The sequence below is a fragment of the Nerophis ophidion genome, linkage group LG03, assembly GCF_033978795.1.
Source record: "Nerophis ophidion isolate RoL-2023_Sa linkage group LG03, RoL_Noph_v1.0, whole genome shotgun sequence".
Taxonomy (NCBI): Eukaryota; Metazoa; Chordata; class Actinopteri; order Syngnathiformes; family Syngnathidae; genus Nerophis; species Nerophis ophidion.
The window spans coordinates 76,039,333-76,064,672 of NC_084613.1; the positions used below are offsets into that span (position 1 = coordinate 76,039,333).

Below are 25,340 nucleotides of genomic sequence, written 5' to 3' on the forward strand. Positions count from 1 at the left end.
AAAAATTTTTTTTAATTCCCGTCCCCCGCCGGGCCGCAGGACAAATTATCAAGCGTTGACCAGTCCGCAGCTACAAAAAGGTTGGGGACCACTGGATTATATGACCAAAATAAACTTATTTCAATCATTAATTTTTAAAAACAAATTAAAAAGTAGACGACCAGGCAGCAGTGTTTTACCAGATGTTGTCTTTACAGTGCATTCCTGCAAATGGTGAAAAAAAAAGGTTCCGGCGTTTAGTTTGTTTTTAACAGTAAAATTCTGCTGCCATTTTTTTTTTACCGCAAAATCTTTTCTTTTTTACAGTGTACAATTTGATGGGTAACTTGCTGCTTTGAAATCATAAGCCGAGCATTTATGTTTATTCCAACAAAAAACGGTTTGGAATATATGATAATATATTTGTTGCATTATTAAATATTAAAGTGTAAAAGATATGTAGTCGCAAGAAGCACATGTATTTATTTTCTGTCAAAATGGAAAGAATTAATACATTTAGCAAGAGAAGACAAACATTATATACATAAAAAACGTGGCGTGCCAGATCTGGCCCCTGTGCACTAATAGTACTGTAATGTTTATAGCATTTTAAAGCATACAAATAACAGAGTGCAAAAATGTAAATAAAAATTACTTTATTTTTTTTAAAATAAATGCATTTTTACAGTCAAAAACAACAACAACAGAGCAACAGGACATGCACTGCCGCTCCTGACACCAGGAATAGGCAAATAAAACAAATGTGGGAGGGAAAAAAAAGAAAAGTAAACACAAGCAAAAGGTGTTTTAATTTACTTTCTTGATTGTTTTTTCCTTCTTTTTTTTTTTTCGTGATTTGGACTCCAACCTTTAGAGTCTGTAGTACTGTATCTCCTTCATAACTAATAATAATAATTATAACAATAAAACATTTCAGATGTGACACAAGCTGACAAAAAAGGTGACGTTTGTTAAAAAGGCAAATAAATGGCAGGAAAGAGGCAAAAGTATATATATTTACGTCAAGCTTGAAGTTACTAATATCTTATATTTATAACTATCTTCATCCATCTTCAACATGTCGATTTCCTCTTAAACTCTGATAGGATGAAGAAAAACAAAGATGTTTGACCCCCACAATCAAGAAAGACTGTACAATTCTATAAAACCTGTGTTTTTACATTAGTTACAAAAAATAATAATACTTCATTTACTGCTCCTTCATAATGAGGGAAAAAGCTTGCATAATTCATTCTTCATTCTCTTGTGGTCTTTTGCTGGTGTGTAGTAATAACAATAACAATAATAATAATAATACTATTTGGTGTGAGAGACAGGCTGGCAAAAAAACTAACGGATAATTTGAGAATATTGACTTTTTAACCAATGCATGCAACGAAGCGCAAATTCAAAATAGTCCTCCGAAATAAGGTTGAACGTCAAATTAAAGCCAAAAAAACCCCCCAACATAGTAAATCTTCATCCTGCTTGGGAAGATTGTGAAGAAGTTAAACGTACCCGGACTCCACGGAGGCCGCTGAGGTCACGTGCTGGGAGTCTGTCCTCCGATTAAAAGGTCACAAGAAGACGTTACGGTCGAAGTGCTTATGAGGCGGCTGAATCGGAGCATGGAGGCTTTTAGTGTTTGGAACAAGTAAATGTGAGGAAAAGCTGCTGTGGACTTGAAAAGACAAAAGACGGAGGAGACCCGCAGCACCTCGTCATCACACCCAGCCGCTGGTCAGCTTATAGAACATCTCCTCGTCTAGCGTCTCGTTCTGGTCCTTGGCCCGCGTGGACAGGAAGATGTAACCTCCGATGAACTCGTGCACCACTTTGCAGTCCACCTCGGCGCAGATGAACGACAGGCTGGGCTCGTCCGCAAACTCCACCGTCACCTGGAGACACACCCACAATGGCGGCTTGGAAGGAGATTTACTTTGGAAACACTGCGGCGTCACGGCCATCACTTCGCGATACAACTCTGTGCTTCACGCAACACATCCGTTGGAAAGAGACATGAGGAATGGTGTTTAACACGAGCCTCCTCTATTTACTTCTATGCAGAAGGAGACATTTTATCCAAGTGGAGACTGAGGGCAGTAAGTAAACAAAGCTCTGCAACAAAATGGCAAACACTTCTGTAAGGGATTCCGTGCATTAAGAGACTTACAGTGGGGCAAAAAAGTATTTAGTCAGCCAGCGATTGTGCAAGTTCTCCCACTTAAAATGATGATAGAGGTCTGTAATTTTCATCATAGGTACACTTCAACTGTGAGAGACAGAATGTGGAAAAAAATCTATGAATTCACATTGAAGGAATTTTAAAGAATTTATTTGTATATTATGGTGGAAAATAAGTATTTGGTCAACCATTCAAAGCTCTCACTGATGGAAGGAGGTTTTGGCTCAAAATCTCACGATACATGGCCCCATTCATTCTTTCCTTAACACGGATCAATCGTCCTGTCCCCTTAGCAGAAAAACAGCCCCAAAGCATGATGTTTCCACCCCCATGCTTCACAGTAGGTGTGGTGTTCTTGGGATGCAACTCAGTATTTTTCCTCCTCCAAACACGACGAGTTGAGTTTATACCAAAAAGTTCTATTTTGGTTTCATCTGACCACATGACATTCTCCCAATCCTCTGCTGTATCATCCATGTATCCATTTTGGTATAAACTCAACTCGTCGTGTTTGGAGGAAGAAGAATACTGAGTTGCATCCCAAGAACACCATACCTACTGTGAAGCATGGGGGTGGAAACATCATGCTTTGGGGCTGTTTTTCTGCTAAGGGGACAGGACGATTGATCCGTGTTAAGGAAAGAATGAATGGGGCCATGTATCGTGAGATTTGGAGCCAAAACCTCCTTCCATCAGTGAGAGCTTCGAATGGTTGACCAAATACTTATTTTCCACCATCATTTACAAATAAATTCTTTAAAATTCCTACAATGTGAATTCCTGGATTTTTTTTCACATTCTGTCTCTCACAGTTGAAGTGTACCTATGATGAAAATTACAGACCTCTGTCATCATTTTAAGTGGGAGAACTTGCACAATCGGTGGCTGACTAAATACTTTTTTGCCCCACTGTATTTTATCCAAGAGGAGACTGAGGGCAGTAAGAAAACTGAGGCCTGCAACAAATAATTGATGTGGAGAATGAAGGTTTCTGTATTTACTTCTATGCATAAAGAGTTATCCATCCATTTTCTACCCCTTGTCCCTTTTGGAGTCGCGAGAGGTGGGTGCTGGAGCCTATCCCAACTGCATTCGGGAGCCGGTGAACGTCCCGAACACTAATCAGAGGCAGTTGAAAACAATCAGCACCCATGGCAACCAAGAAACACCAAACAGGGGCGCTGAAACAGAACTTAAACCAGAGGTGAATCAAAACCTAAATGTACATAAAGATCTTAACAGCAACGCTATGTTTTCTTGTTGCCCTCAGTCTCTTCTTGGATAAAAGTAATAACAGAAGACCCTACGGTAGTTCTTTTTAGCACTTTTTCATGGTACTATTAAGAATTGACACAGTTAAAGTAAAGGTGGTACCATCTTGATCTCCCAGTTGACGTTCCACTGCTTCATGTTGCTGAAGCGCCAGGTCTTGATGGCGTCTCCGGTGTTGGCGTCCATGCGGATCAAGCGGTTGTAGGTGATGCCGATCAGCTCCTCACGCTTCCCGCCCTGGAACCTGAAGACAACAGAAAGCATGTGAGGACAATGCTCCTAAAAAACAAAAAAAGTGAGGTAGCGGACAAGAGGCTCTTAGTACTTGGCCAGGAAGTGAGTGATTCCAAACTCGGGCAAGGACTGCCAGGCCTGGATGAAGCGCATCTTGGCCTCAATGAGACTCATCTGGGCCACGTTCTGGTGGGCTTCGAGGATGCGGGCTGAGATCTAAAACAAACACACAGTGACCATCTTTAGACGCTTCATTTTTTGAGACCATCACCGCCAAAACGCACACAGGCTGTGTGTCACATGACCAACACACATCCACGTGAGGAGATCAAAGGAAGACAAGTGCAAGGCTGAGGATACTTCCCGTTTCTTTGTGTGCAAGAACAAGAACCAGCCACATACGACACCTTTCTCTTAACTTTACAATCCTTGAAATCGACATAAAAACAATGTGGCGAATGAATCAATGAAGTGGATGATGTCATGCATTCATCATATTGTATAACACAAGTAGTGGATTCTAACAACATGGCTGATGTCATCACTAGCACTACAAATAGGGATGGATGCCGTTCATTTTTGAGCCGATACGGTACCTGGGAATCAATACCAGAACTAATCTTAGCCAGGCATGTGATTTGACCACAATGAAAAAGACTGAAAAAATTTCCGGGGGTCAGGGGACAAGGAGGGGACGCCCCCCGAAGCTCCTAGTTTTCCCCCCAATTTAACATGCTAAAATGAACAAAGGCAGCACCAATTGAAGAAAATATTTTAGTGTTTAAAGACATGAAAACATCATTAATAGAACATACATACCCCAATTCTCCTAATGAATCACTGTATATGGTTCAGTCCCAACAGCAGGGGTGTCAAACTCAAACACAGAGTGGGCCAAAATTTTAAACTGAACAAATTAACCTTTTAACAGGGACCCAAACAAGTTTTGCATTGAATATTGAACGAGCAAGGCTTGTATAACTTTATAGTGACATGCAAAATCGATTTTCAAATATTGTAGCATCCCGGAAGAGTTAGTGCTGCAAGGGGTTCTGGGTATTTGTTCTATTGTGTTTATATTGGGTTACGGTGCGGATGTTCTCCCTAAATGTGGTTGTCATTCTTGTTTGGTGTGGGTTCACAGTGTGGCGCATATTTGTAACAGTGTTAAAGTTGTTTATACGGCCACCCTCAGTGTGACCTGTATGGCGGTTGTCCAAGTATGCCTTGCATTCACTTGTTTGTGTGTAAAGTCCGCATTTAGTATGTGACTGGGCCGACACAATGTTTGTATGGAGAAAAAGCGGACGGGAGGACAAGTTGTAGAGGACGTTGAATGCAGTGCCTTTAAGGCACGTCCCCAATGATGTTGTTTGGGTGGAAATCGAGAGAAATTCGGGAGAATGGTTGCCCCGGGTGATTTTCGACAAGGGCACTGAAATTCGGGAGTCTCCCGGGAAAATCGGGAGGGTTGGTAAGTATGAGTATTAGCGGTGAATGCGGTGTTATAATACCGGCGGGCCAGCTCTAATGTTAATTTGATATTGCCTCAAGAGCCAAATTAAATTACATGCTGGGCCAAATTTGGCCCTTGGGCCAGAGTTTGACACCCATGCCCAACAGTATTTAGTCACTCATTTTTACATCTTGTGTTCATTTCACATCCACATTAGCTCACATCATTATCAACTACCCTGTCTGCAACGGAAGTGGGTTGTTTGGGTGGATCTTTCCTTTCGATGTCTACTGCAGTTGTCGATGCAAAGTGAGTGAGTGAGTGAATTATATTTATATAGCGCTTTTCTCGAGTAACTCAAAGCACTTTACATAGTGAAACCCAATATCTAAGTTACATTTAAACCAGTGTGGGTGGCACTGGGAGCAGGTGGGTAAAGTGTCTTGCCCAAGGACACAACGGCAGTGACTAGGATGGCAGAAGCAGGAATCGAACCTCCAACCCTCAAGTTGCTGGCACGGCCGCTCTACCAACTGAGCTATGCCGCCCCAAAGGATGAAGTCCGTAAGGTTTGCTCACTTTCGGTTGACATCCAAAAGTAGCAGCTAGTGAAAACTTTGTTTTCCTTGCTTCAAGGTGTTTCATATGTTTTTGGCGTTCCGCATGTACTTCCAAAGCCTTGAAACCTCGTGATCCACAGTCAATATTATCATGACAGCACGTGCACAAAACTTTTCCGGGACGATTGATTTTCCGAATAAAATCGCCGAACAAAGTCGTAACTTCCATCTTCCCAACAGTATCAGTGATTTCCCTTTCCATCCTGCCCCATCGAAACTTATATTTGACATGTTTATCAATTTCTTTTACTCGTGAAGCGTCCTTTCTCTCGAGAACCGACATCGTTTACATTTGGAAAATGGCGGTAATGACGTCATCATTCATAACAGATGTCCTGATTGGTCACAAGGAACATATCGACCAATCAACTACGGCGTAATATAAGCTACGTCTCGATTACAAAAGACGAATCGGCAAATAAACGAATTTTGACTTCGGGTCGGGAAAAAAAAACGGAAAAACGCAAGATAATTTTTTTCCCCCCGGAGATGAAAAAAGACGGAATTCCGACTTTAGACGGAAAAATCACATGCCTGCTTAGCGGTACCAGTTTGCGGTATTTTTGTGCGTGTTAATAAATATTGTTTTGACACTAAAAATTGTATTTTTTTAAATGTAACATTTTAAAATGAGCTGTTTGTAACGGTGACGTCCACTTTTTCATTGTCACATTTAGTCTCATTTGCAATGCAATTGAAGTGAATTGTGAATTATATTTATATAGCGCTTTTTCTCTAGTGACTCAAAGTGCTTAACATAGTGAAACCCAATATCTAAGTTACATTTAAACCAGCCTGGGTGGCACTGGGAGCAGGTGGGTAAAGTGACTAGGATGGCGGAAGCAGGGATCGAACCTGGAACCCTCAAGTGGCTGGCACGGCCACTCTACCAACCGAGCTGTAACGCCCCGATTGCACTTCCAAGACATTAGATGGCAGTACTCTACAGTAGCTTTTTCCATTAAGCTGAATGTGTACGTTGCGCCCTAAAAAGTGGTTGTACTGTATTGTGCTTATTACACAGCACCTGTTTGATTGTAACAACTTGTAGTTTTTATTTAAAAATTTGGAGGTCTTAAAATTGCTCATGCTAATCCAATATAAATTAGCATCAAGTTGGCGTATTTTGAAAGTGGAGCCTTACTTGACGTTTGAGGGTTTTCTCCCAAGCATACTTGCTACGTTAGTGTTAAAAATTGCAGCATTACTTAGAGGGAGTTTGTCCGAGTTTGCTCTGAGTGATGCTTGACTTATTAGTGCAGTGGTCCCCAACCTTTTTGTAGCTGCGGACCGGTCAACGCTTGATAATTTGTCCCGCGGCCCGGAAGGGGTATTTTTTTATTTATTATTTTTTGTCATGAAAAAGGGAGGTTTTTTTGGGTTGGTGCACTAATTGTAAATGTATTTTGTGGTTTTTTTATATTGATTTAATAAAAATAAAAAATAATAATAATAATAATAAAATTCTTTTGCGACCCAGTACCGGGCCACGGCCCGGTGGTTGGGGACCACTGTGTTAGTGTACGTAAGTAGGTGTTTAGTCTGAAACTGAACGTGACGTATCAAAATATGGCACCGTTTTTAGTTTTTTTTACGTGAATCTATAGCTCGGTTGCATATGAAGTCACATATGACCGTTTTTCTTCTGCGTTGCTTAACTCACACGATGGTCAAGCTTAACTCACACGATGGTCGAGCAGCTTGAGCGTAGCAATACAAGTAGTGAGAGTGAGTGTAGAGTTTGAGCATAAAATGCCAAATTGCAGTTCTGTTATTGGGTGTTCCAATCATTCTAAGAGAGGGAAAGGAAATTACTTTGATAGAGTCCTGAAAGAAGTGGCTCACAAAGCTCATAATAGACGAAAACGTGTCAAAGTAAAGGTCTCTAAAAATGATCACCTTCATCATCTTGTGGAATACATTCGATGGCATTAGTGTCTGCAGCTATCACTTTGGAACATTAGTGTCTGCAGCTATCACTTTGGAACATGATTGAACATTTGATTTGTGTGAGAAACTTTCTGTGATGCACTTGAGATTCTTCTCTACTATATTATTAGTGTTTGAGAGCACAACTAAACGTAAAAAAGGATAAGAGATTGTTTTAGTTTGTTATTTTGTGGTTGCTGTGCCTAAATGTAACTACGAAGACCTGCTTGTGCAAATGAACTAACGTCATGTTAAGTCCGAGTAACAAATATCAGAATTATCCACCGTATTTTTGTTGTCGATTTTCACAGCAGAAACTAAAAGCTTAGTTGTTGTTGTGCAGGAAAGCCAAGTGCTTTATTTGACACGGATGACCACATTCCACATATCTTTTGGTGATATTTGTTAGCATCAAGGCAATATCCTTACCATTATTAATAAAGTAGATGAATAAATCTTAACAGCATATACTAAACCTAGATATCGTTAGCAAACATTACTGAACAGCAGGGACACGTATAGCTAAATAATGAGACAAAATCCACACCATAAAAACAACCGCAGACATGAATTGTAGATGAGACTAATATTTGTAGCAGGAAATTGCTGCAAACAAACTATCCTTTTTCTTATTAGCGTGACGGCACTCATTATGTCAAGTACGGTACTATTAGCGATGCACGAATAAGTGCAACTTTGTCTTTCACAAATTAATACTTAATTTGTGGAGCCCTCAGATGTAAAAACATGATGTGCCTCCAGTCCTACTTTCTCTAAATAACGTTTTGGTAATGATAAATGGTTAAAATATATATGTTTTTCCAAATATGTTTTTCTTAAGAGTGTAAAAATCTACTCCATCCCTTTTTTTTTTATTTTTATGAATAATCGCTTTTATATTTGCCTGTAAACTTTTCAAATGAACGACCAAATCTGTAGTGATTGATGTAAATAAACAGTAACCTAATGAGGTCTCGGTGCCTTTACGTCACGTGATTACAATCCAGATATACCCAGGTGGTGCCAACAGAATTCAGTCGGTGCCTACAAAAGTAGCAAATTTGGTACCCATCCCTAACTACAAAGATAAAATGTTAAAGGTGTTAAAACAAACAAAACACCAGCATGTTCTATATGTTAGACAAAATACAGTGGAACCTACAAAGTGAACACCGATGACTTTCAAGTGTTTTTCCCCATTAAACTTAAATCCCTCCAATGAACAATATCTTTATTTAACTGTGCAAGTAACTTTTTACCATTACTTAATGTGTAAACTCAACTGTTTAATACATGTAAAGTATTTACTAAATACTACTAAATAAAGTCACATTTCTCCCTTTTGAGGAAGATACATAATAGAAAGTAAGTAGTTTGCTAACCATCACTGGTTAGTTCCATGCTAGTCATTAATTAGCCATATTTCTTTAAGTAACATGCTATTTACTAATGATGGGTCTAATGATACTGAAAGATCGATGCATTATGAATTACAATACATATATAACATTTATATATGTATGTATACACACATAGTAAGTATATATATATATATATATAGTATTATAATATATATACTTACTATGTGTGTGCGTGTATATATATATCTATATATCTATATATAAACAATATATATGTGTATTATATATATATATATATATATATATATATATATATATATATATATATATATGTATGTATATATATATATATATATATATATATATATATATATATATATATATATATATATATATATGTGTGTGCGTATGTACATACAGTATACACACACATACGTGTGTGTATATATATGTATGTATGTATGTATATATATATGTATATATGTATGTATGGATACATATATACATACATATGTATATATACATACATATATATGTATATATACATACATATATATGTATACATACATACATACATACATATATACATATGTATACATATATACACATATGTATACATATATACATACATATATATGTATACATATAAATACATACATACATATGTATACATACATATATATATATATATACATACATACACATATATACATACATATGTATACATACATATATATGTATATATACATACACATATGTGTATATATATACATACATATATACACACACACATATATACATACATACATACATACATATATACATGTATACACACATATGTATACATACATATATATGTATATATACATACACATATGTGTATATATATACATACATATATACACACACACATATATACATACATACATACATATATATACATGTATACACACATATATATATACATATATATGTATATATACATACATATATATGTATATATACATACATATATATGTATATATACATACATATATATGTATACATATATACACATATATATACGTGTATATATGTATATATACGTATATCTACATATATACACATATATGTGTATATATACATATATACACACATATATATGTATATATACGTGTATATATATATACACACGTGTATACAGTATATATATATATATATATACATACACATATATATATTTATATATACTTATATACATATATGCACATGTATACATAGTATATATATATATATACTGTGTATATATATAAATATATATATATATATATAAATAAATAAATAAATACATATAATGTATGTATTTATTATTTTAAACAAATATATTTGCTAACCATTAATTTTATTTGCAGGTCAAATGTAGTGACTTTTAATCCAAACAGATGGCACCATCAAAAACAGCAACTCAGTGTCAGTGTCAATACAGCCAATGAGTGTTTGGCTGTATTTGATTATCAAATTGATTGTATTGCACAGCTGGATGCCTTCATTAAGTTCCACATCCTGTTCTATGGCTATCATCACACTCGTTGATTGAAAAAAGTAGCAAAGCACACTTGTAGGGCATACTTTTCAGACTTTTGAAGTTGGTCCAACTAAGGAGGTTCCACTGCAAAGTTAGAACGACTAATGCTGACTATTGCACTTCTCAAATGTTGTGTACTAAGTGTAAGAACCTCATTAACAAACATGTTAGAGACCACAACTACCAAAAATCACACTATCTTACTCTTCCAAACTAGGGACCAGTGTACCAAACATGCACCCGGTGGAAACACAATAGTATAAAACTTACCACATCCCTGATAAAGCCTTGCTGAAAAGGGAGAGTAGGGAGGAAACCAAGACAGAGGAAGAAAGGGGGAGAAAAAAAGACAGATTGGATACAGGAAGTAAAATTAATTTCAAGAAGGGACATAGTAGAAAGAAAAGAACACGAATGGAGATTCAATGATATACCAAAATAATTCATCATACCCTTGACAGTTTTGACTTCAAGTGAGTGTGTGAGGACAGGGATCAAACAAAACATGTCAAATGAAAAAATATATTTTTTGACTGACATTTCAGTGTAGTTTTTGTGTGCGTAGCATTCATGTCAAAACTTCTCCCTACCGACTATGATCCGTCTTTAAACATTTCAAATGTCACATTCACTAATTAATAGGGAGGAAGAGTATTTTTTTTTTCCAGAATCAATTTCTCAAAGTATGTTTTTAGGCCATCTTTGTGTAACCCGAAGGAGCTGTTCTGAAAAAGTTTCATTATAATTATTATACCAAATAATACACTGCGAGAATCGGTTTGAATCGAGAATCGTGTTGAAACAAGAAACAATTCTGAATCGAATCATCACCACAGGAATCGGACTCGGATCAAATCCATAGATTCACACCCCTACTAATTAATATCTCCAATAAAACAACAGTCTTGTGTCGGTTGAATTAAAAAAAGGAGGACTGTCAAAATAGGGAATTGACTTAACTTTTTGTAGCATTAATAATATATTGTGTATACGCAGATTAATCACCGAATCATGCTTCTCCAGTACCTTAATTGTAGATGGTTGTCAAAAAGGTGTGTGTTGTAATACGTTCAGTGATCAAATGAGTGAGGAGACTCCAACGGTTGTACTTAGTGACACATTTCACTTCAAAATACTACCATGTTTATATGTGGTTATAGTGTTTACATCTTTTATCATTCTGTTTTGCACACTCTTAGAGTCAACATGTGCATAGTCATTAGGGGTGTGGGGAAAAATCAATTCGAATACGAATCGCGATTCTCACTTTGTGCGATTCAGAATCGATTATCTTTTTTTTTTTTTTTTTTAAATCGATATGGGGGGGGGGGGGTTTAATCAATCTAACAAAACAATACACAGCAATTCCAAAACCAAACCTGACCCAGCTGCACTCAGAACTGCAATAAACAGAGCAATTGAGAGGAGACACAAACACGACACAGTACAAACCAAAAGTAGTGAAACAAAGATGAATATTATCAACAACAGTATCAATATTAGTTATAATTTCAGCATAGCAGTGATTAAAAATCCCTCATTGACATTATCATTAGACATTTATAAAAATATAAATAAAAGAACAATAGTGTGACAGTGGCTTACACTTGCATCGCATCTCATAAGCTTGACAACACACTGTGTCCAATGTTTTCACAAAGATAAAATAAGTCATATTTTTGGTTCGTTTAATAGTTAAAACAAATTTACATTATTGCAATCAGTTGATAAAACATTGTCCTTTACAATAATAAAAGCTTTTTTTTTTTTAAATCTACTACTCTGCTAGCATGTCAGCAGACTGGGGTAGATCCTGCTGAAATCCTACGTATTGAATGAATACAGAATCGTTTAGAATCGGAAAAATATCGTTTTTTAATCGAGAATAGCGTTGAATCGAAAAAAATCAATATATAATCGAATCGCGACCCCAATAATCGATATTGAATCGAATCGTGGGACACCCAAAGATTCGCACCCCATTTTTTGTATATATTGGTTTTCAAATAACCTGACATGTATGCTGTATAAATGTACATAATTGATCCTTTTTTTTTTTTTTAACGGAAATTTTTATATACATGTTGCAGGTTATATATATTTTATTATTAAATCCATCAAATGTGATGAATATTTAATGAACCACAATGGAAACAAGCCTTTTGGCTTTTTGTGCCATCCATTTGCCTTTTTAAAGCATTACATGGATTCAATTCTTTAAGATGTCAATAAACCTCTCAATCAATCAATCAAAAACCTGGTGGGACTTTTGCTAAAACTGTTTTGAGCAAAAGCAAAATATGACAACCATTCAAGTGAAAAAATGTAAATGCTCGGTATTTGTGTCCAAATATTGGGGTCTTTGAGCAGCTAATAACCTGTGATTAATCTGATTAAATAATTTGACAGTGCTGAAAATATATAAGCAGCAATGAAGTCTGTGTAGTTCCTTTTGCATCCACTAGAGGGAGACATATACCAAGCAGGAAAATAGAGAATCGTGCTATAAGACAGACAAGCATTTGGTATTTTAACTACACGCCAGGAAGTTTGTTGTTGTGTTTTTTACCATCAGCATTTGTTTTCTCTTCAGTAAAATGTGTACTCCGTGACCTAAGGAATTCCTATGGGGAGTCTCTCTGGTAACAGGAAGTCCTTTAGAGGGACGGAGGGGGTCAGAGCTGACATTGCTGTTCCCAGACTAGTTTTCCCGCGCAGCATTCCTGGCCCGTTTCCTGCCACCGACGTGAGCCGTCGCACGACTCCTATGCTACTTTTTGTGATGACCATGCATTTCTAAGGATAATATTTAACTGCGGGACTTTCCTGGTGTTCATCCATACAATACAGTCAGCTCTTGAAGGACACCGAGTCATTTTGTGAGTAGTCGTACTGTACCAACAAAAAACACCCACCTCCACATCCGCCTAAACCCCCCCTATGACGCTCCACTTTTATATGACGACTTAAATGAAACCACATTGAGTGCTACGAGGAGCCCCCACCCAGCCGCCCCCTCAGCTCCCAGCACTGCGACGTGTACTCAGCTGTTCCAATGTACTCACACTGAAATGATGCTTAAACCTCATTTCCTGATGTTTGTCGGGTGATTTTGTTCATTCTGACACGTTTGTGCTTGTGTGAGGGAGTAAATACTAGCAATGGGCATTTTACTACAAGTATTGGTATTTTTCTGTGGATATAGTTCAAAAGTATTCCCGGGCGCGGCCACCGCTGCTGCTCACTGCTCCCCTCACCTCCCGGGGGGTGATCAAGGGTGATTGGTCAAATGCAGAGAATAATCTCAACACACCTAGTGTGTGTGTGTGTGTGTGTGTGTGTGTGTGTGTCAATCATTGGTACTTTAACTTAACTTTTTAAATAGATGACATCACGTTGCAAACTAGTTGAGACTGACTCAACAGCACCTCCTCTGGTGGGAACTAAGTAGTGCACTCCATTTTGCCACAGCCAGTACAATTCCATGCACTAAATGAATCAATTTTTTCCTCATTTCACGGCTACATGTGAAGCCTCAGTTCACATGCTCCATCTCTAATGAGAATGTTGGCCATACGCTGTGTGCCTCTTGTACATTGGTTCGGTGATCATAGACATTATGGTCTAGCTTTTTTGCTTTGTGCTATGCATAAACCAGGGGTCTCAGACACGTGGCCAACACCTTAATATGGAAATTTAATGTTAGTACGGCTCGCAAGTTTTATATGAATGCCGCTTGACAGCATCACGCTTGCAAACCCTACTACTTTTTCCGGGAGACTCCCAAATTTCAGAGAAATTCTTCTCAACAGATTCTGCTGATTTTCCCCCAACCAATAACAAGAAAGGCGTGCCATGATGGCACTTCCTTGAGCACCCTCTACGTCCTGAATAAAGAGCTACTGAGCTCAGTCACGAGTTGAATGCCGATGGACTGCAACGCATACTTGTTCAACAGCCATACAGGTCACACTGAGGGTGCCCGTTTAAACAACTTTAACACTCTTACTAATAATATGCACCCGACTGTGAACCCACACCAAACAAGGATGACAAACACATTTCGGGAGAACATCCGCACTGTAACACAACATAAACGCAACAAAACAAATACCCAGAATCCCATGCATCCCTAACTCTTCCGGGCTACATTATACACCCCCGCTACCACTAAACTTCGTGCGTCGGTTGAGGTGGGCGGGGTTGGAGGGGTGGGATGTATAATGTACCTTGGAAGAGTTAGGGATACATGGGATTTTGGGTGTTTGTTCTGTTGTGTTTATGTTGTGTTACAGCGCGAATGTTCTCCGAAAATGTGTTTGTCATTCTTGTTTGGTGTGGGTTCACAGTGTGGCGCATATTTGTTACAGTGTTAAAGTTGTTTATATCACAACCCTCAGTGTAACCTGTATGGCTGTTGAACAAGAATGCCTTGCAGTCACCTGCGTTTGTTTACAGGGGCCGCATACCACATGTGACTGGCCGGCACGCAGATAGCATGGTGTAACAACGAGCGCGACGGCATATATTAGACGACGTTAAAGGCATTACCATGCTGGCTCACCATCAATATTGTTGTCCGAGTAAAATTAGGAGAATGTTTGCTTCGAGAGATGTCTAGAAGAGGCACTGAAATCTAGAAACCTCCCGGAAAAATCGGGCGGGTCGGCAAGTATGCAGCTGAGCCACATCAGAGTGATCAAAGAGCCGCAGGTTGCCGACCCCTGGTCTAGCTATATGGGAATGTAAGTTGTGGAAGAGAACGCTAAAAATCTAAGAGATGACTACAGCTTCCCACTGCTATTTGGTGTTGTTGGAAATGTTTTAGTGTGTTCGAATGACACTAAAGAAAAAGATCACTGTTTTGTGCTTTGACTACAGTCAATACTAACTACACAGTGAAGTGTTTTTAACTGCTGTAATATGTCAATTACGCGGTGTAAATTGTTTTTCTTAAATGACAAAATAAATTATGAATAACGAGGTTGTTGTGAATGTTTTAAATGGTTGTAAAAGCTTGATGCAGAGATACTTTGTCAAGGCAATTCAACTGGCGGTCCGTGGGCCAAATCTGGCCTGGCAATGACACCATACCAAGTTCAGTTCAAAAGTTGTGAGGCAAACATTTTTGCAGCAACACTAGAGTGCTCCTGTTGTACAAAGCAACTTGGACAGCTGTAATCCTTGCGTTGACATTTGATACTTGCTAGCAAACATGGAACACTAGTCCAAATTTGTGGTTTAGATAACTGAGGCGTTCTCCAAGGCACCCCTTTAAGTCCTCTCCTTTTGACGGTTACATGTTTTCCGTATTAATATTTGTGTAACTAAGGTGTTGCTGTAGCTTGTTTACTTCAAATGTAGTCAATCATTTGTTCAACTTCTTTAGTTATATATTAGTGGTGTTCCTCAAGGATCCATTTTAAGTCCTCTCTTTTTCATCATTTAGGCTTTTCAACTGGTGGCCCGCAAGTTCAGTTAGCAAAAACTTGTAAGACTGGGCAGGTCTTTAAAACACAGCTTCTGTAATTCTGACAAAATAGATAGACTCAAATCAAGTGTCTACTATAGAGGATGCTGGTTCTCACACATTGCAAAAGATTCAGCAACACAGATGTCCAGAATACTGTGTAATTCCGCTACAACCGGTGACGTCAAACGCACGCGTCATCATACGTGTCATCATACTGCGACGTTTTCAACAGGACACTTCGCGGGAAATTTAAAATTGCAATTTAGTAAACTAAACCGGCCGTATTGGCATGTGTTGCAATGTTAATATTTCATCATTGATATATAAACTATCAGACTGCGTGGTCGGTAGTAGTGGGTTTCAGTAGGCCTTTAACTTTAGGGGTGGCATAAAAGAATGATGTTCCTTAGGGGTGACGTAATTGAGCACCACTGTACTAAACAGCCATTAACTCGGACAGTAACCTTCTTGTCTCACTAGGCCAGTCGATTAGGAAAAAGTGTCGTACCTGCTTGTTCTTGTACTTCTTCAAATATCGCGGGGACACCAAACACTCGGGGTTGATGTCCGTAGTGATAGGCTCGATGAACTGAGGGTCGGGGTTCATGTGCTGCATCTTGAGGAAGGAGAGGATGTTCTGCACTTCCAGGTTGTAGGAGCTGTCCGCCATGGTCTTCCCCTTGGAGGCTAAGCGACACGCCGCCATCCAGTGGGCGTACTGCTTCTCCTGGAAGTCAAAGCCCAACGTGTCCATCACCAGTCATCAATCCTAAGTGATGACCAAAAGCGTAGAAGTCGGCGGCCCTTACCGTGTCGCACCGCAGCCAGATCTCATTCATGCCGTCGGCCACCGGGATTAACAGCTTGATGTTGAATTTCTGACCTGATATGTTAACATCCGGGGTCACCTCGCAGCCTACCCACGCCAGGACGAGGTCAAAGGTTAGATTGAGGCTACTCAGAGCGCTTTTGTACAATACGCGGGTGACGTTTACCTCTAAGATTCATCTGGTGAGCGGGCGTCCCGTGTGATTCCTCTTTACTCTTGAAACAGGAAATGGTGATGTCTTTAAACGTGCACCAATACTGCTTGTAGCCCTTCAGGGTTAGCTTCTTGGGTCTGGATAACACATCAAGCAAAACACACACATTTTTTTCTTAGTCTGGATTTACACTACAATTCTCTTTACATTTATTAGCAACTTTTGAAGTACCGGTAAGTCCTAAAAACAGCAAGGCACTCCTGTCAAATATAGGAGCTTAGTCTTAAGTTTTAGAAGGAACTCTTTCAAAATAAAAATCAGAGCACACCTTTTTGATTTGGCTTTTACTTACTATTTATGAATTTTATTGAAGTCATTCGTACTTTACCTTTTACCTTATTAGATTTATTTAGTTGTAGTTATTTATCTTATAGTTATTGTATATATATTTTTTAGTTTCATAATATCAATTACTTGTATCCATTAGGGGTGTAACGGTACACAAAAATTTCGGTTCGGTACGTACCTCGGTTTAGAGGTCACTTTTCGGTACAGTAAGAAAAAAACTAAATATACATTTTTGTGTTATTTATTTACCAAATTTGTAAACAATGGCTTTATCCTTTTAACATTGGGAACACTATAATAATTCTGCCCATGTTAATCCACATTAAACTGCCTCAAATGGTTGCTCAGATTAAATAAAATGACAAAACTTTTCTTCTACATATAAAAAATGCAACATTAAACAGTTTCAAGTCAACTCATCATGCTTAATTTATTACAATATTTATGAAGCCTGTAGTTGATTTTTATTAGGTAAATGTTATATTTTTGTCAACATGTGATAGCAGGGACCCTGCCATTCAAAACTAGGCTGCTACATTACTAATGATTATTGTAAATATAGCTGAAAAAATAGTACAATAGCAATAGGAGAAACTATTCATCCCTGAACACCATGAAGTTCAAGTGAAATAACAGACAGACAGGGCTTTTCCGCCCCTAACACACACACACACACACACACACAGCAAAATGAGCTAACGTTACGCTAAAAGTTAATTAGCCTTCACCTCAAGCCAGGACTGCGAGCGAGCTGAGCTGCAGTTTAAGTTTCTAGAACGTCAATGGGCTCATAGTGATGTTAGTAGTAGTTGACTACTGGGAGATGTTTATTATAATTTGGGGAGAGTACGCTGCTACACACCTATCTGCTCGACGCTGAAGCATTGACTACATGCGCTCTGAATACGCACTGCTGATTGTTTGTTACCGCTTTGAATAAGCACTGCTGATTGGCTGCTATCGCTTGTACGTAACCAATCAGATGGTTGTGTGGGTGGGACAATGCTGGGTGTGAGACAGAGGCAGAAGAAGCAAAGCAGCTTGTTAAGACTTTAGCTTAGAAACTCGTTCGGTACACCCCCATACCGAACCGAAACCCCCGTACCGAAACGGTTCAATACAAATACACGTACCGTTACAACCCTAGTATCCATCCATCTATTCATTTTCTACCGCTTGTTTATCTATTTTATCCTTTATTCTTACTCACGGTTATTACTATTTTACATGTTTTATTATCCTTACTTTCCAGCAGTACTCAGAGGGAGCCCTCGGCATCAGGGATTATCGACCATGGCTTTGGGTCAGCCTTCTGGTGGTTTTGGTCTGATGATCTCCTGGTGCAGACGGCTCCTGAGATAGCGTTTCTTCACCTGGCTCCTCTGTACTCAGCCTTGCATTCATTTGTGTGTGTCTGTGTGGGTCATCGGGGCATTTTTTTAAGTCTGTAAAGCACTTCGTCTTGCATTTTTTTCGTATAAAAAAAGCGCTTTAAAAATACAGATTGATTTGACTGGATTTGTTCTGTAGAGGATCTTTGACTAGCGTTTTTGCACTAGGTCTGTAAAAAACAACAAAGAGCTTCCAAGTGTATTGCTTGCACGGAAGGGATTTGTTTCAATGAGTTTGTTTACATTACAGTTACATAGGCCAAATTGTATCCGTAGTGATTCTTGTGTAATTTGACTGATGTAGTGTAACATGATCAGGAACTAGAGGCTGAGGTCGCTTATTAACGCGGATAGAGTACAGCCAAAAGATGAAAATGCTTTTTCATCTTTTTTATGAGACGCCTTCATCTTAACAGTTTCAACTTCAAAGTGAAACTAAAAGCCTTTGGAAAACAAGCCACGGATGATCCTAAACAGGTCATGGTTGTTTCCTAAATTAATCTAAGGCTATTTCCTGCTTCCTCCACTCACTCACATGCACTCTGTAAAGGTTTTGTGAATGGACCTACTTGAAGACTTTGACGTAGTCTGCCAGCTCCGGAATGGACGTGATGTCACCCTACAAGGAAACAGGGGGAAATCCAAATGTTGTTGCAAGCAAATCCTCACATTAAAAAGCAACACGATGAAACAATAACCTCATGCTCGGACCACATGATCCACAATGAGCTGGTTCAGCTGCTTGAACGTGGTTTACGTAACAAGGAACACAAACCAATACAGTGTCCTATAGAGTAAAATACAGTTAACTAAAACTACTTTGTCTTTAAAAGGGGAACTGCGCTAGTTTTGGAATTGTGTCTATCATTCACAATCCTTATGTAAGACAATAACACATACAGTACATTCAGAAAGTATTCACAGCACTCACTTTTTCTATATTTTGTTAAGTTACGGCCTTATTCCAAAATGGAATAGATTAATTTTTGTCCTCAAATTTCTACAGATAATCCCCCATGCTAACAATGTGAAAATGTTTTAAATGCATTTAATCTTTTGGGCAAATGTATTAAAAGATAAAAAACAAAAAACTCACATGTACATAAATATTGAAAGCCCTTGCTCAATACTTTGTTGATGCACCTTTGGCGGCCTTCATGTCTTTCATAATGTGAATTATATTTGTATAGCGCTTTTCTCTAGTGACTCAAAGCACTTTACATAGTGAAACCCAATATCTAAGTTACATTTAAACCAGTGTGGGTGGCACTGGGAGCACGTGGGTAAAGTGTCTTGCCCAAGGACACAACGGCAGTGACTAGGATGGCGGAAGCGGGAATCGAACCTGCAACCCTCAAGTTGCTGGCACGGCCACTCTACCAACCGAGCTATACCTCCCCATAATGATTGTGAACAATAAGCAAAATTCCCAAAAAAAGTGCAGTTCCCCTTTAAGGGGGTTCCACCTAGCTGGTTTGTTAGCGTTCTCCTACCAGCGCGTTGGACGTCTTGCCTCCTTCCAAGGTGATCTCCAGGTCCGAGAGGGCAGCGTCCACCTCGTCCACCTCCTTCTCACTGTTGTTCATGTGGTTGTCTGATGACATGATGGACAGCTTGTTGATGTGGTACTGAGGGGAGAGGATGAGATGGACCAGCTCAAGTTAAGTAATTATTTACTAGGAATGATATTTGTTCTTTGCCCTCTACATGAGTCACCACATGCCAACAAAACAGTATTCCTAACACCAGCTTCTTCAAACATTAGCCTGAACAATTGTTGACCAATATGAGACAGACTGATATATGTGTCACGGTTAGTGAATCTGGGAAAAATTTAATTACCGTATTTTACGGACTATTTGTCGCAGTTTTTTTCATAATTTGGCCGGGCGTGCGACATGTACTCCGAAATTATTAACACATTACCGTAAAATATAAAATAATATTATTTATCGAATTCACGGAAGAGATGAAGAAAATGTCAGCAATCGTCACATACACGTCAACCAATAAGAATCCGGCGGGGGAGGGTCATGGCAGGAGTGCATTGTGGGTCATGCTATATCCTATATGCTACTGCCGTAGCTATTAAAATGTATCATTTAATCGTTGGGGGTAACCTATAAAAACTGAGAAGGGCTGAACAAAAATGGCACCAAAAAGGAAATCATGTACTGCAGATTAAAAACTGGACGTGGTGAAATATGCAGCAGAAAACGACAAGAGGAAGCGGTGCATACCTTTGGAAGTGGCAGAGTTGTTTAGAAGCGACATCGAGGAAAAAGATTTCACCGGATTTTTCGATTAGGAGTGACAGATTGTTTGGTAAACGTATAGCATGTTCTATATGTTATAGTTATTTTAATGACTTTTACCATAATATGTTACGTTAACATACCAGGCACCTTCTCAGTTGGTTATTTATGCATCATATAACATACGTTTATTCAGCCTGTTGTTCACTATTCTTTACTTAACTTAAATTGCCTTTCAAATGTCTATTCTTGGTGTTGGATTTTATCAAATAAATTTCCCCCAAAAATGCGAGTTATACTCCAGTGTGACGTATATATATTTTTTTCCTTCTTTGTTGTACATTTTCGGCCGGTGCGACGTATACTCCGGAGCGATGTATAATCCGAAAAATACGGTACACCCTTCAGCCATTTCTAATGGGGAATATTAAAACTGGAGCTTGGATAAACTGAAAAGTAGTCAGTGTACAGTTGGTATACAAAGTGCCATATCCACTGTAATTTCCTTTAAGATTATTTATATTGATCACTTGTCTTCAGCATAAATGTTAATTTTCCTTGTTAGGTCTAGGCTAAGGTATGTTTTGAATTTTCTTTGCAGTAATACATGTATACTTTGTTGTGATGAGTAAAGCCTATTTTGCACGTTTTTGTGTGCTGTTTTTCTATACATTTGGTCATTAATTACTTTTTTTGTCAGCAAATTTCCCTGTCATACTTACAGAGTGAAAATCAAAACTATTTATTGCAACTTTAATTTTCTCCTGCAGTTTCTATTGCAACAGTTGACATTGCTATTTTTGAAAAGAAGTCAAATTTAGGCCTGCGACATCCTGGGGACAAAAATGGTCAAAAACTGCTAAATTGCTGTCAATGTTCAAATGTGAAGAAAAAAAATAGGGAAATTGTAAAAGTATGAACATTTCATATCACAGTTATTGTCACTAAAATGATCACAGTTGTTATTATTGTGGTATTATTGAATGTGCTCAAAATAGTATACATAGATTAAAATATTTGGATTTTATTTTTAAACTAAAAAAAATGGAACCCCTTTTAGAAAGCCCACTATTTTGAATGTTTTGTGTTTTTTATGCTTCACAAACAAGAGTATTGTGGTGTCTACTCCGTTCACAGGTCTTTCTACACACATCGGCCGGTGCGACGTATACTCCGGAGCGATTTATAATCCAAAAAATACGGTAGTTTGAACACTTGTTTTCCTATTTTCTTATAATCGACATCCTGGTTTGAAGTTTGAGTCTATTTATTGTCACCTGATCAAGTCAAAGTGCCGCCCAGGTGATGGCATGCCAACAGTCGCCGGCGACATAGTGAATGTGATTGATCTTTATTTAAACTCTCGTATCCACAGCCACACTCGTGAAACATTAGCCAGTAGCATGAGCTCATGCAAACACCCTCCCCCATGAAGAAAGTGAGTCGGTCTAAACACACCCCGAGTTGGATTCTCCCAGTGAGGCGCAACGGGAAGCCAGTTAATTATAACAGGTTAGATGAAGCATAGAAACACCCGCACGCCTGACAAGCAGATCTATGAGACGGTGTACCGCTGGGGAAGGGTGGTCCAGGGCCAAAGCACAGCATCCAGTGGCCCCAAGATGCTCTATAATTAACCCTGAGGGTGAGGACAGGGTGGCGTCCTCAGGTCCCGACACCCGCTGCTTTACGAGGGTCCGAAATAGAAAGGGCACCACCTCAGGACTAAGAGGGGGTCAACATCTGTATGTCATTTACATTGCCCATCATAGGATAGACATTATCAATGATAACATTATAATTCATATATAAAGTACACTGTTTGGCACTGACTAGTTTGTCGTCTCAGGCAGTGGTCCCCAACTTTTTTGTAGCCGCGGACCAGTCACTGCTTGTCCATTTGTCCCGGGGCCCGGCGGGGGAGGGGATTTTATTGTTTTGTTTTGTTTTGTCATGAAAAAGGGAGTTTTTTTGGGTTGGTGCAGTAATTGTAAGTGTATCTTGTGTTTTTTATGTTGATTTAATTAAAAAAAAAAAAAAAAATATTTCCGATGTTACATTTTAAAGCATTTATCGGCCGATAATATCGGCAGTACGATATTATCGTACATCTCTATATATTGTGATATATTAATAAAATATTTGTTCAATAAGGCGATCGATATATATATATATATTTTTGTAGGAAGAAACCGGAAGTTGCGATGCCAGGTGGGTTGCGCGAACAAAGGGACTCGCTCTCTGGTAACCAAGCAACGCAGGAAGTCTCCCGTCCAAAGGCAAAACCCAGTAACTCAATTTTGGTCAAAACTGAGCTGATAATAATTTTGGAGTTACTAGGTGATATGCTTTACATTAGTGTATGCGATATTGTAATTTCTTCCGTAAGTAAGCTGCTTATGTATGCGATATTGTAATTTCTTCCGTAAGTAAGCTGCTCACTTACGGAAGAAGATACAATATCGCATACACTAATGTAAAGCATATCACCTAGGAACTCCAAAATTATTATCAGCTCAGTTTTGACCAAAATTGAGTTACTGGGTTTTGCCTTTGGACGGGAGAAGTGATCACTGATCAGTGGGAGTGACACGCTAACAAACCAAATGTAACAGTATCGAGTTTGGTTGCGCCATCATGTTATCGTGCGGTTGACTCTATGCGTGAAGTGAGAAGAGAAAGTAAAAACGAGTGCTGCAGAGAGCGAAGAAAATGTTGATAAAACGGGAAAAGTCACCCCGACAGTATGTCAGTTTTTTTTAGATATTTAAAAATGGACCACAGTCCAACCATTGTGGTCTGTAATTTATGCAAGGCGTTCGTCCCCACCAAGACCGGTAATACCACACCACTTTAAACGCGCTTACCCTTGAGAGCTCAGCCGTAACTTCCTGGCAGAAAGAAGTTATCCTCAGGTTTCTCTATATTTACATTTTCACACTTTGCACTATTTTGTTACACTTAAGTATTTGTTACATAGTCCTTATTTTTGCACTTTCATTTGAATATTGTTAAGGGTTCAATGTGATTTTAAAATGTTGTTTACATTGATTGTTTTCCATGGTTGTGTTGACATTTCCTTTCCTTTCCACCTTGACATAATCAAAGAAAAGTTACATTTTAAATAAAAATGTTTTCATTTAATATTATTATTTTTGATAAGTCATAAAAAATATCAATAATCATCAATATCTATCCATCCATTTTCTACCGCTTGTCTCTTTTGGAGTCGCGGGGGATGCTGAGGCCTATCTCAACTGCATTCGGGCAGAAGGCGGTGTACACCCTGGACAAGTCGCCGCTCAATATCGACCGATACAAAACACTTATATCATGATACAGTTTTCATCCATATCAGCCAGCCCTAGTCAACAGTCACGAGAGCGTGTGAATCTTCCACATCGTACATCAGCCAAGAGTTAACTGGCTGCCACATGGGCCGATTCTGTAGCTGTAAGGCCAACCTCAATTTACGAGCTTGTGGTCGGGAGGCCGATATATGCAATTCCCAGATGAAAGACTCGAGTCTTAACATTTCTGAAGTGCTGACGAGGCACAATGAATAGCACAACAGTCAAAATACGTACCTGCAAGGCGGCGAACATCATCATTTCTTCCTCCGTGCACTCGATCTCCTCCAGCAGGATGGCCCACTTGGCCTGTTCGTAGAGCTGGTTTACCCTGATGGCATCATACTGGAAAACATTGGAAACTACATTAGCTTTGTGGGATACAATAGGGTTACGCACCAACATACAGTGGAAACTATTCAGTCTAACGTAACTGGAGACAATTCGAATGACTGATGATTCATTCTGTGTGACTGGTTTTTCTTTGACATTTTGGCTATTCAAAAAGGGAGGAGTAGCCTCAATAAGGGATGTTAAAAGTAGGGATGGGCACTGAAACATGATTTATATGGTAAAAGAAGAAGAAGCTATCGGTGCCTTATTTTGGCGCTTATTGTACGCAGACTTAACAAGTGATCTGCAATGATATTGTACATCTTGTACATAAGTAACATTTTGAGTAAAGAAAGGAAAGCCAATCTATCTTGATGCTGTCTTACAAAGATCTACAAAGTCATCAAACGTATAGATGTTTTCTTGAGCTTTCATTTTCTTGCCGATTGAGCCATGGATTGAATCTGCTCTCATGAACGTGTGCCCTTTCTCCAGATATTTCATTACAATCTCGGGTGGGCCCCATTCTGCGTTTGCACATTGGGCAAGAGCCGTGTACAGCGTCCAGTTTTTATTTTGACCTCCACAGTTATCTGCCCAAAAGAGT

At 38.7% G+C, this 25,340-nt stretch overlaps 1 protein-coding gene across 5 annotated transcripts in view; it reads right to left on the reverse strand.

Annotated features, from left to right (window-relative positions):
- Positions 1-618: 618 nt before the first annotated feature.
- fermt2 (FERM domain containing kindlin 2) overlaps positions 619-25,340 on the reverse strand; it is a 99,510-nt gene continuing 74,788 nt past the window's right edge. For 3 of the 5 annotated variants that reach the window (XM_061896069.1, XM_061896068.1, XM_061896073.1), the window contains 10 exons: positions 24,638-24,745; positions 20,289-20,423; positions 19,365-19,414; positions 17,069-17,193; positions 16,883-16,989; positions 16,582-16,800; positions 10,871-10,891; positions 3,762-3,886; positions 3,539-3,680; positions 619-1,877 (listed from right to left, as the gene is read on the reverse strand). In XM_061896069.1, the coding sequence (XP_061752053.1) occupies positions 1,704-1,877; positions 3,539-3,680; positions 3,762-3,886; positions 10,871-10,891; positions 16,582-16,800; positions 16,883-16,989; positions 17,069-17,193; positions 19,365-19,414; positions 20,289-20,423; positions 24,638-24,745 (1,206 nt within the window). In that variant the 3' untranslated portion in view covers positions 619-1,703. The remainder of the gene's footprint in view (positions 1,878-3,538; positions 3,681-3,761; positions 3,887-10,870; positions 10,892-16,581; positions 16,801-16,882; positions 16,990-17,068; positions 17,194-19,364; positions 19,415-20,288; positions 20,424-24,637; positions 24,746-25,340) is intronic. The other 2 variants (XM_061896070.1, XM_061896074.1) reach the window with 1 other exon arrangement.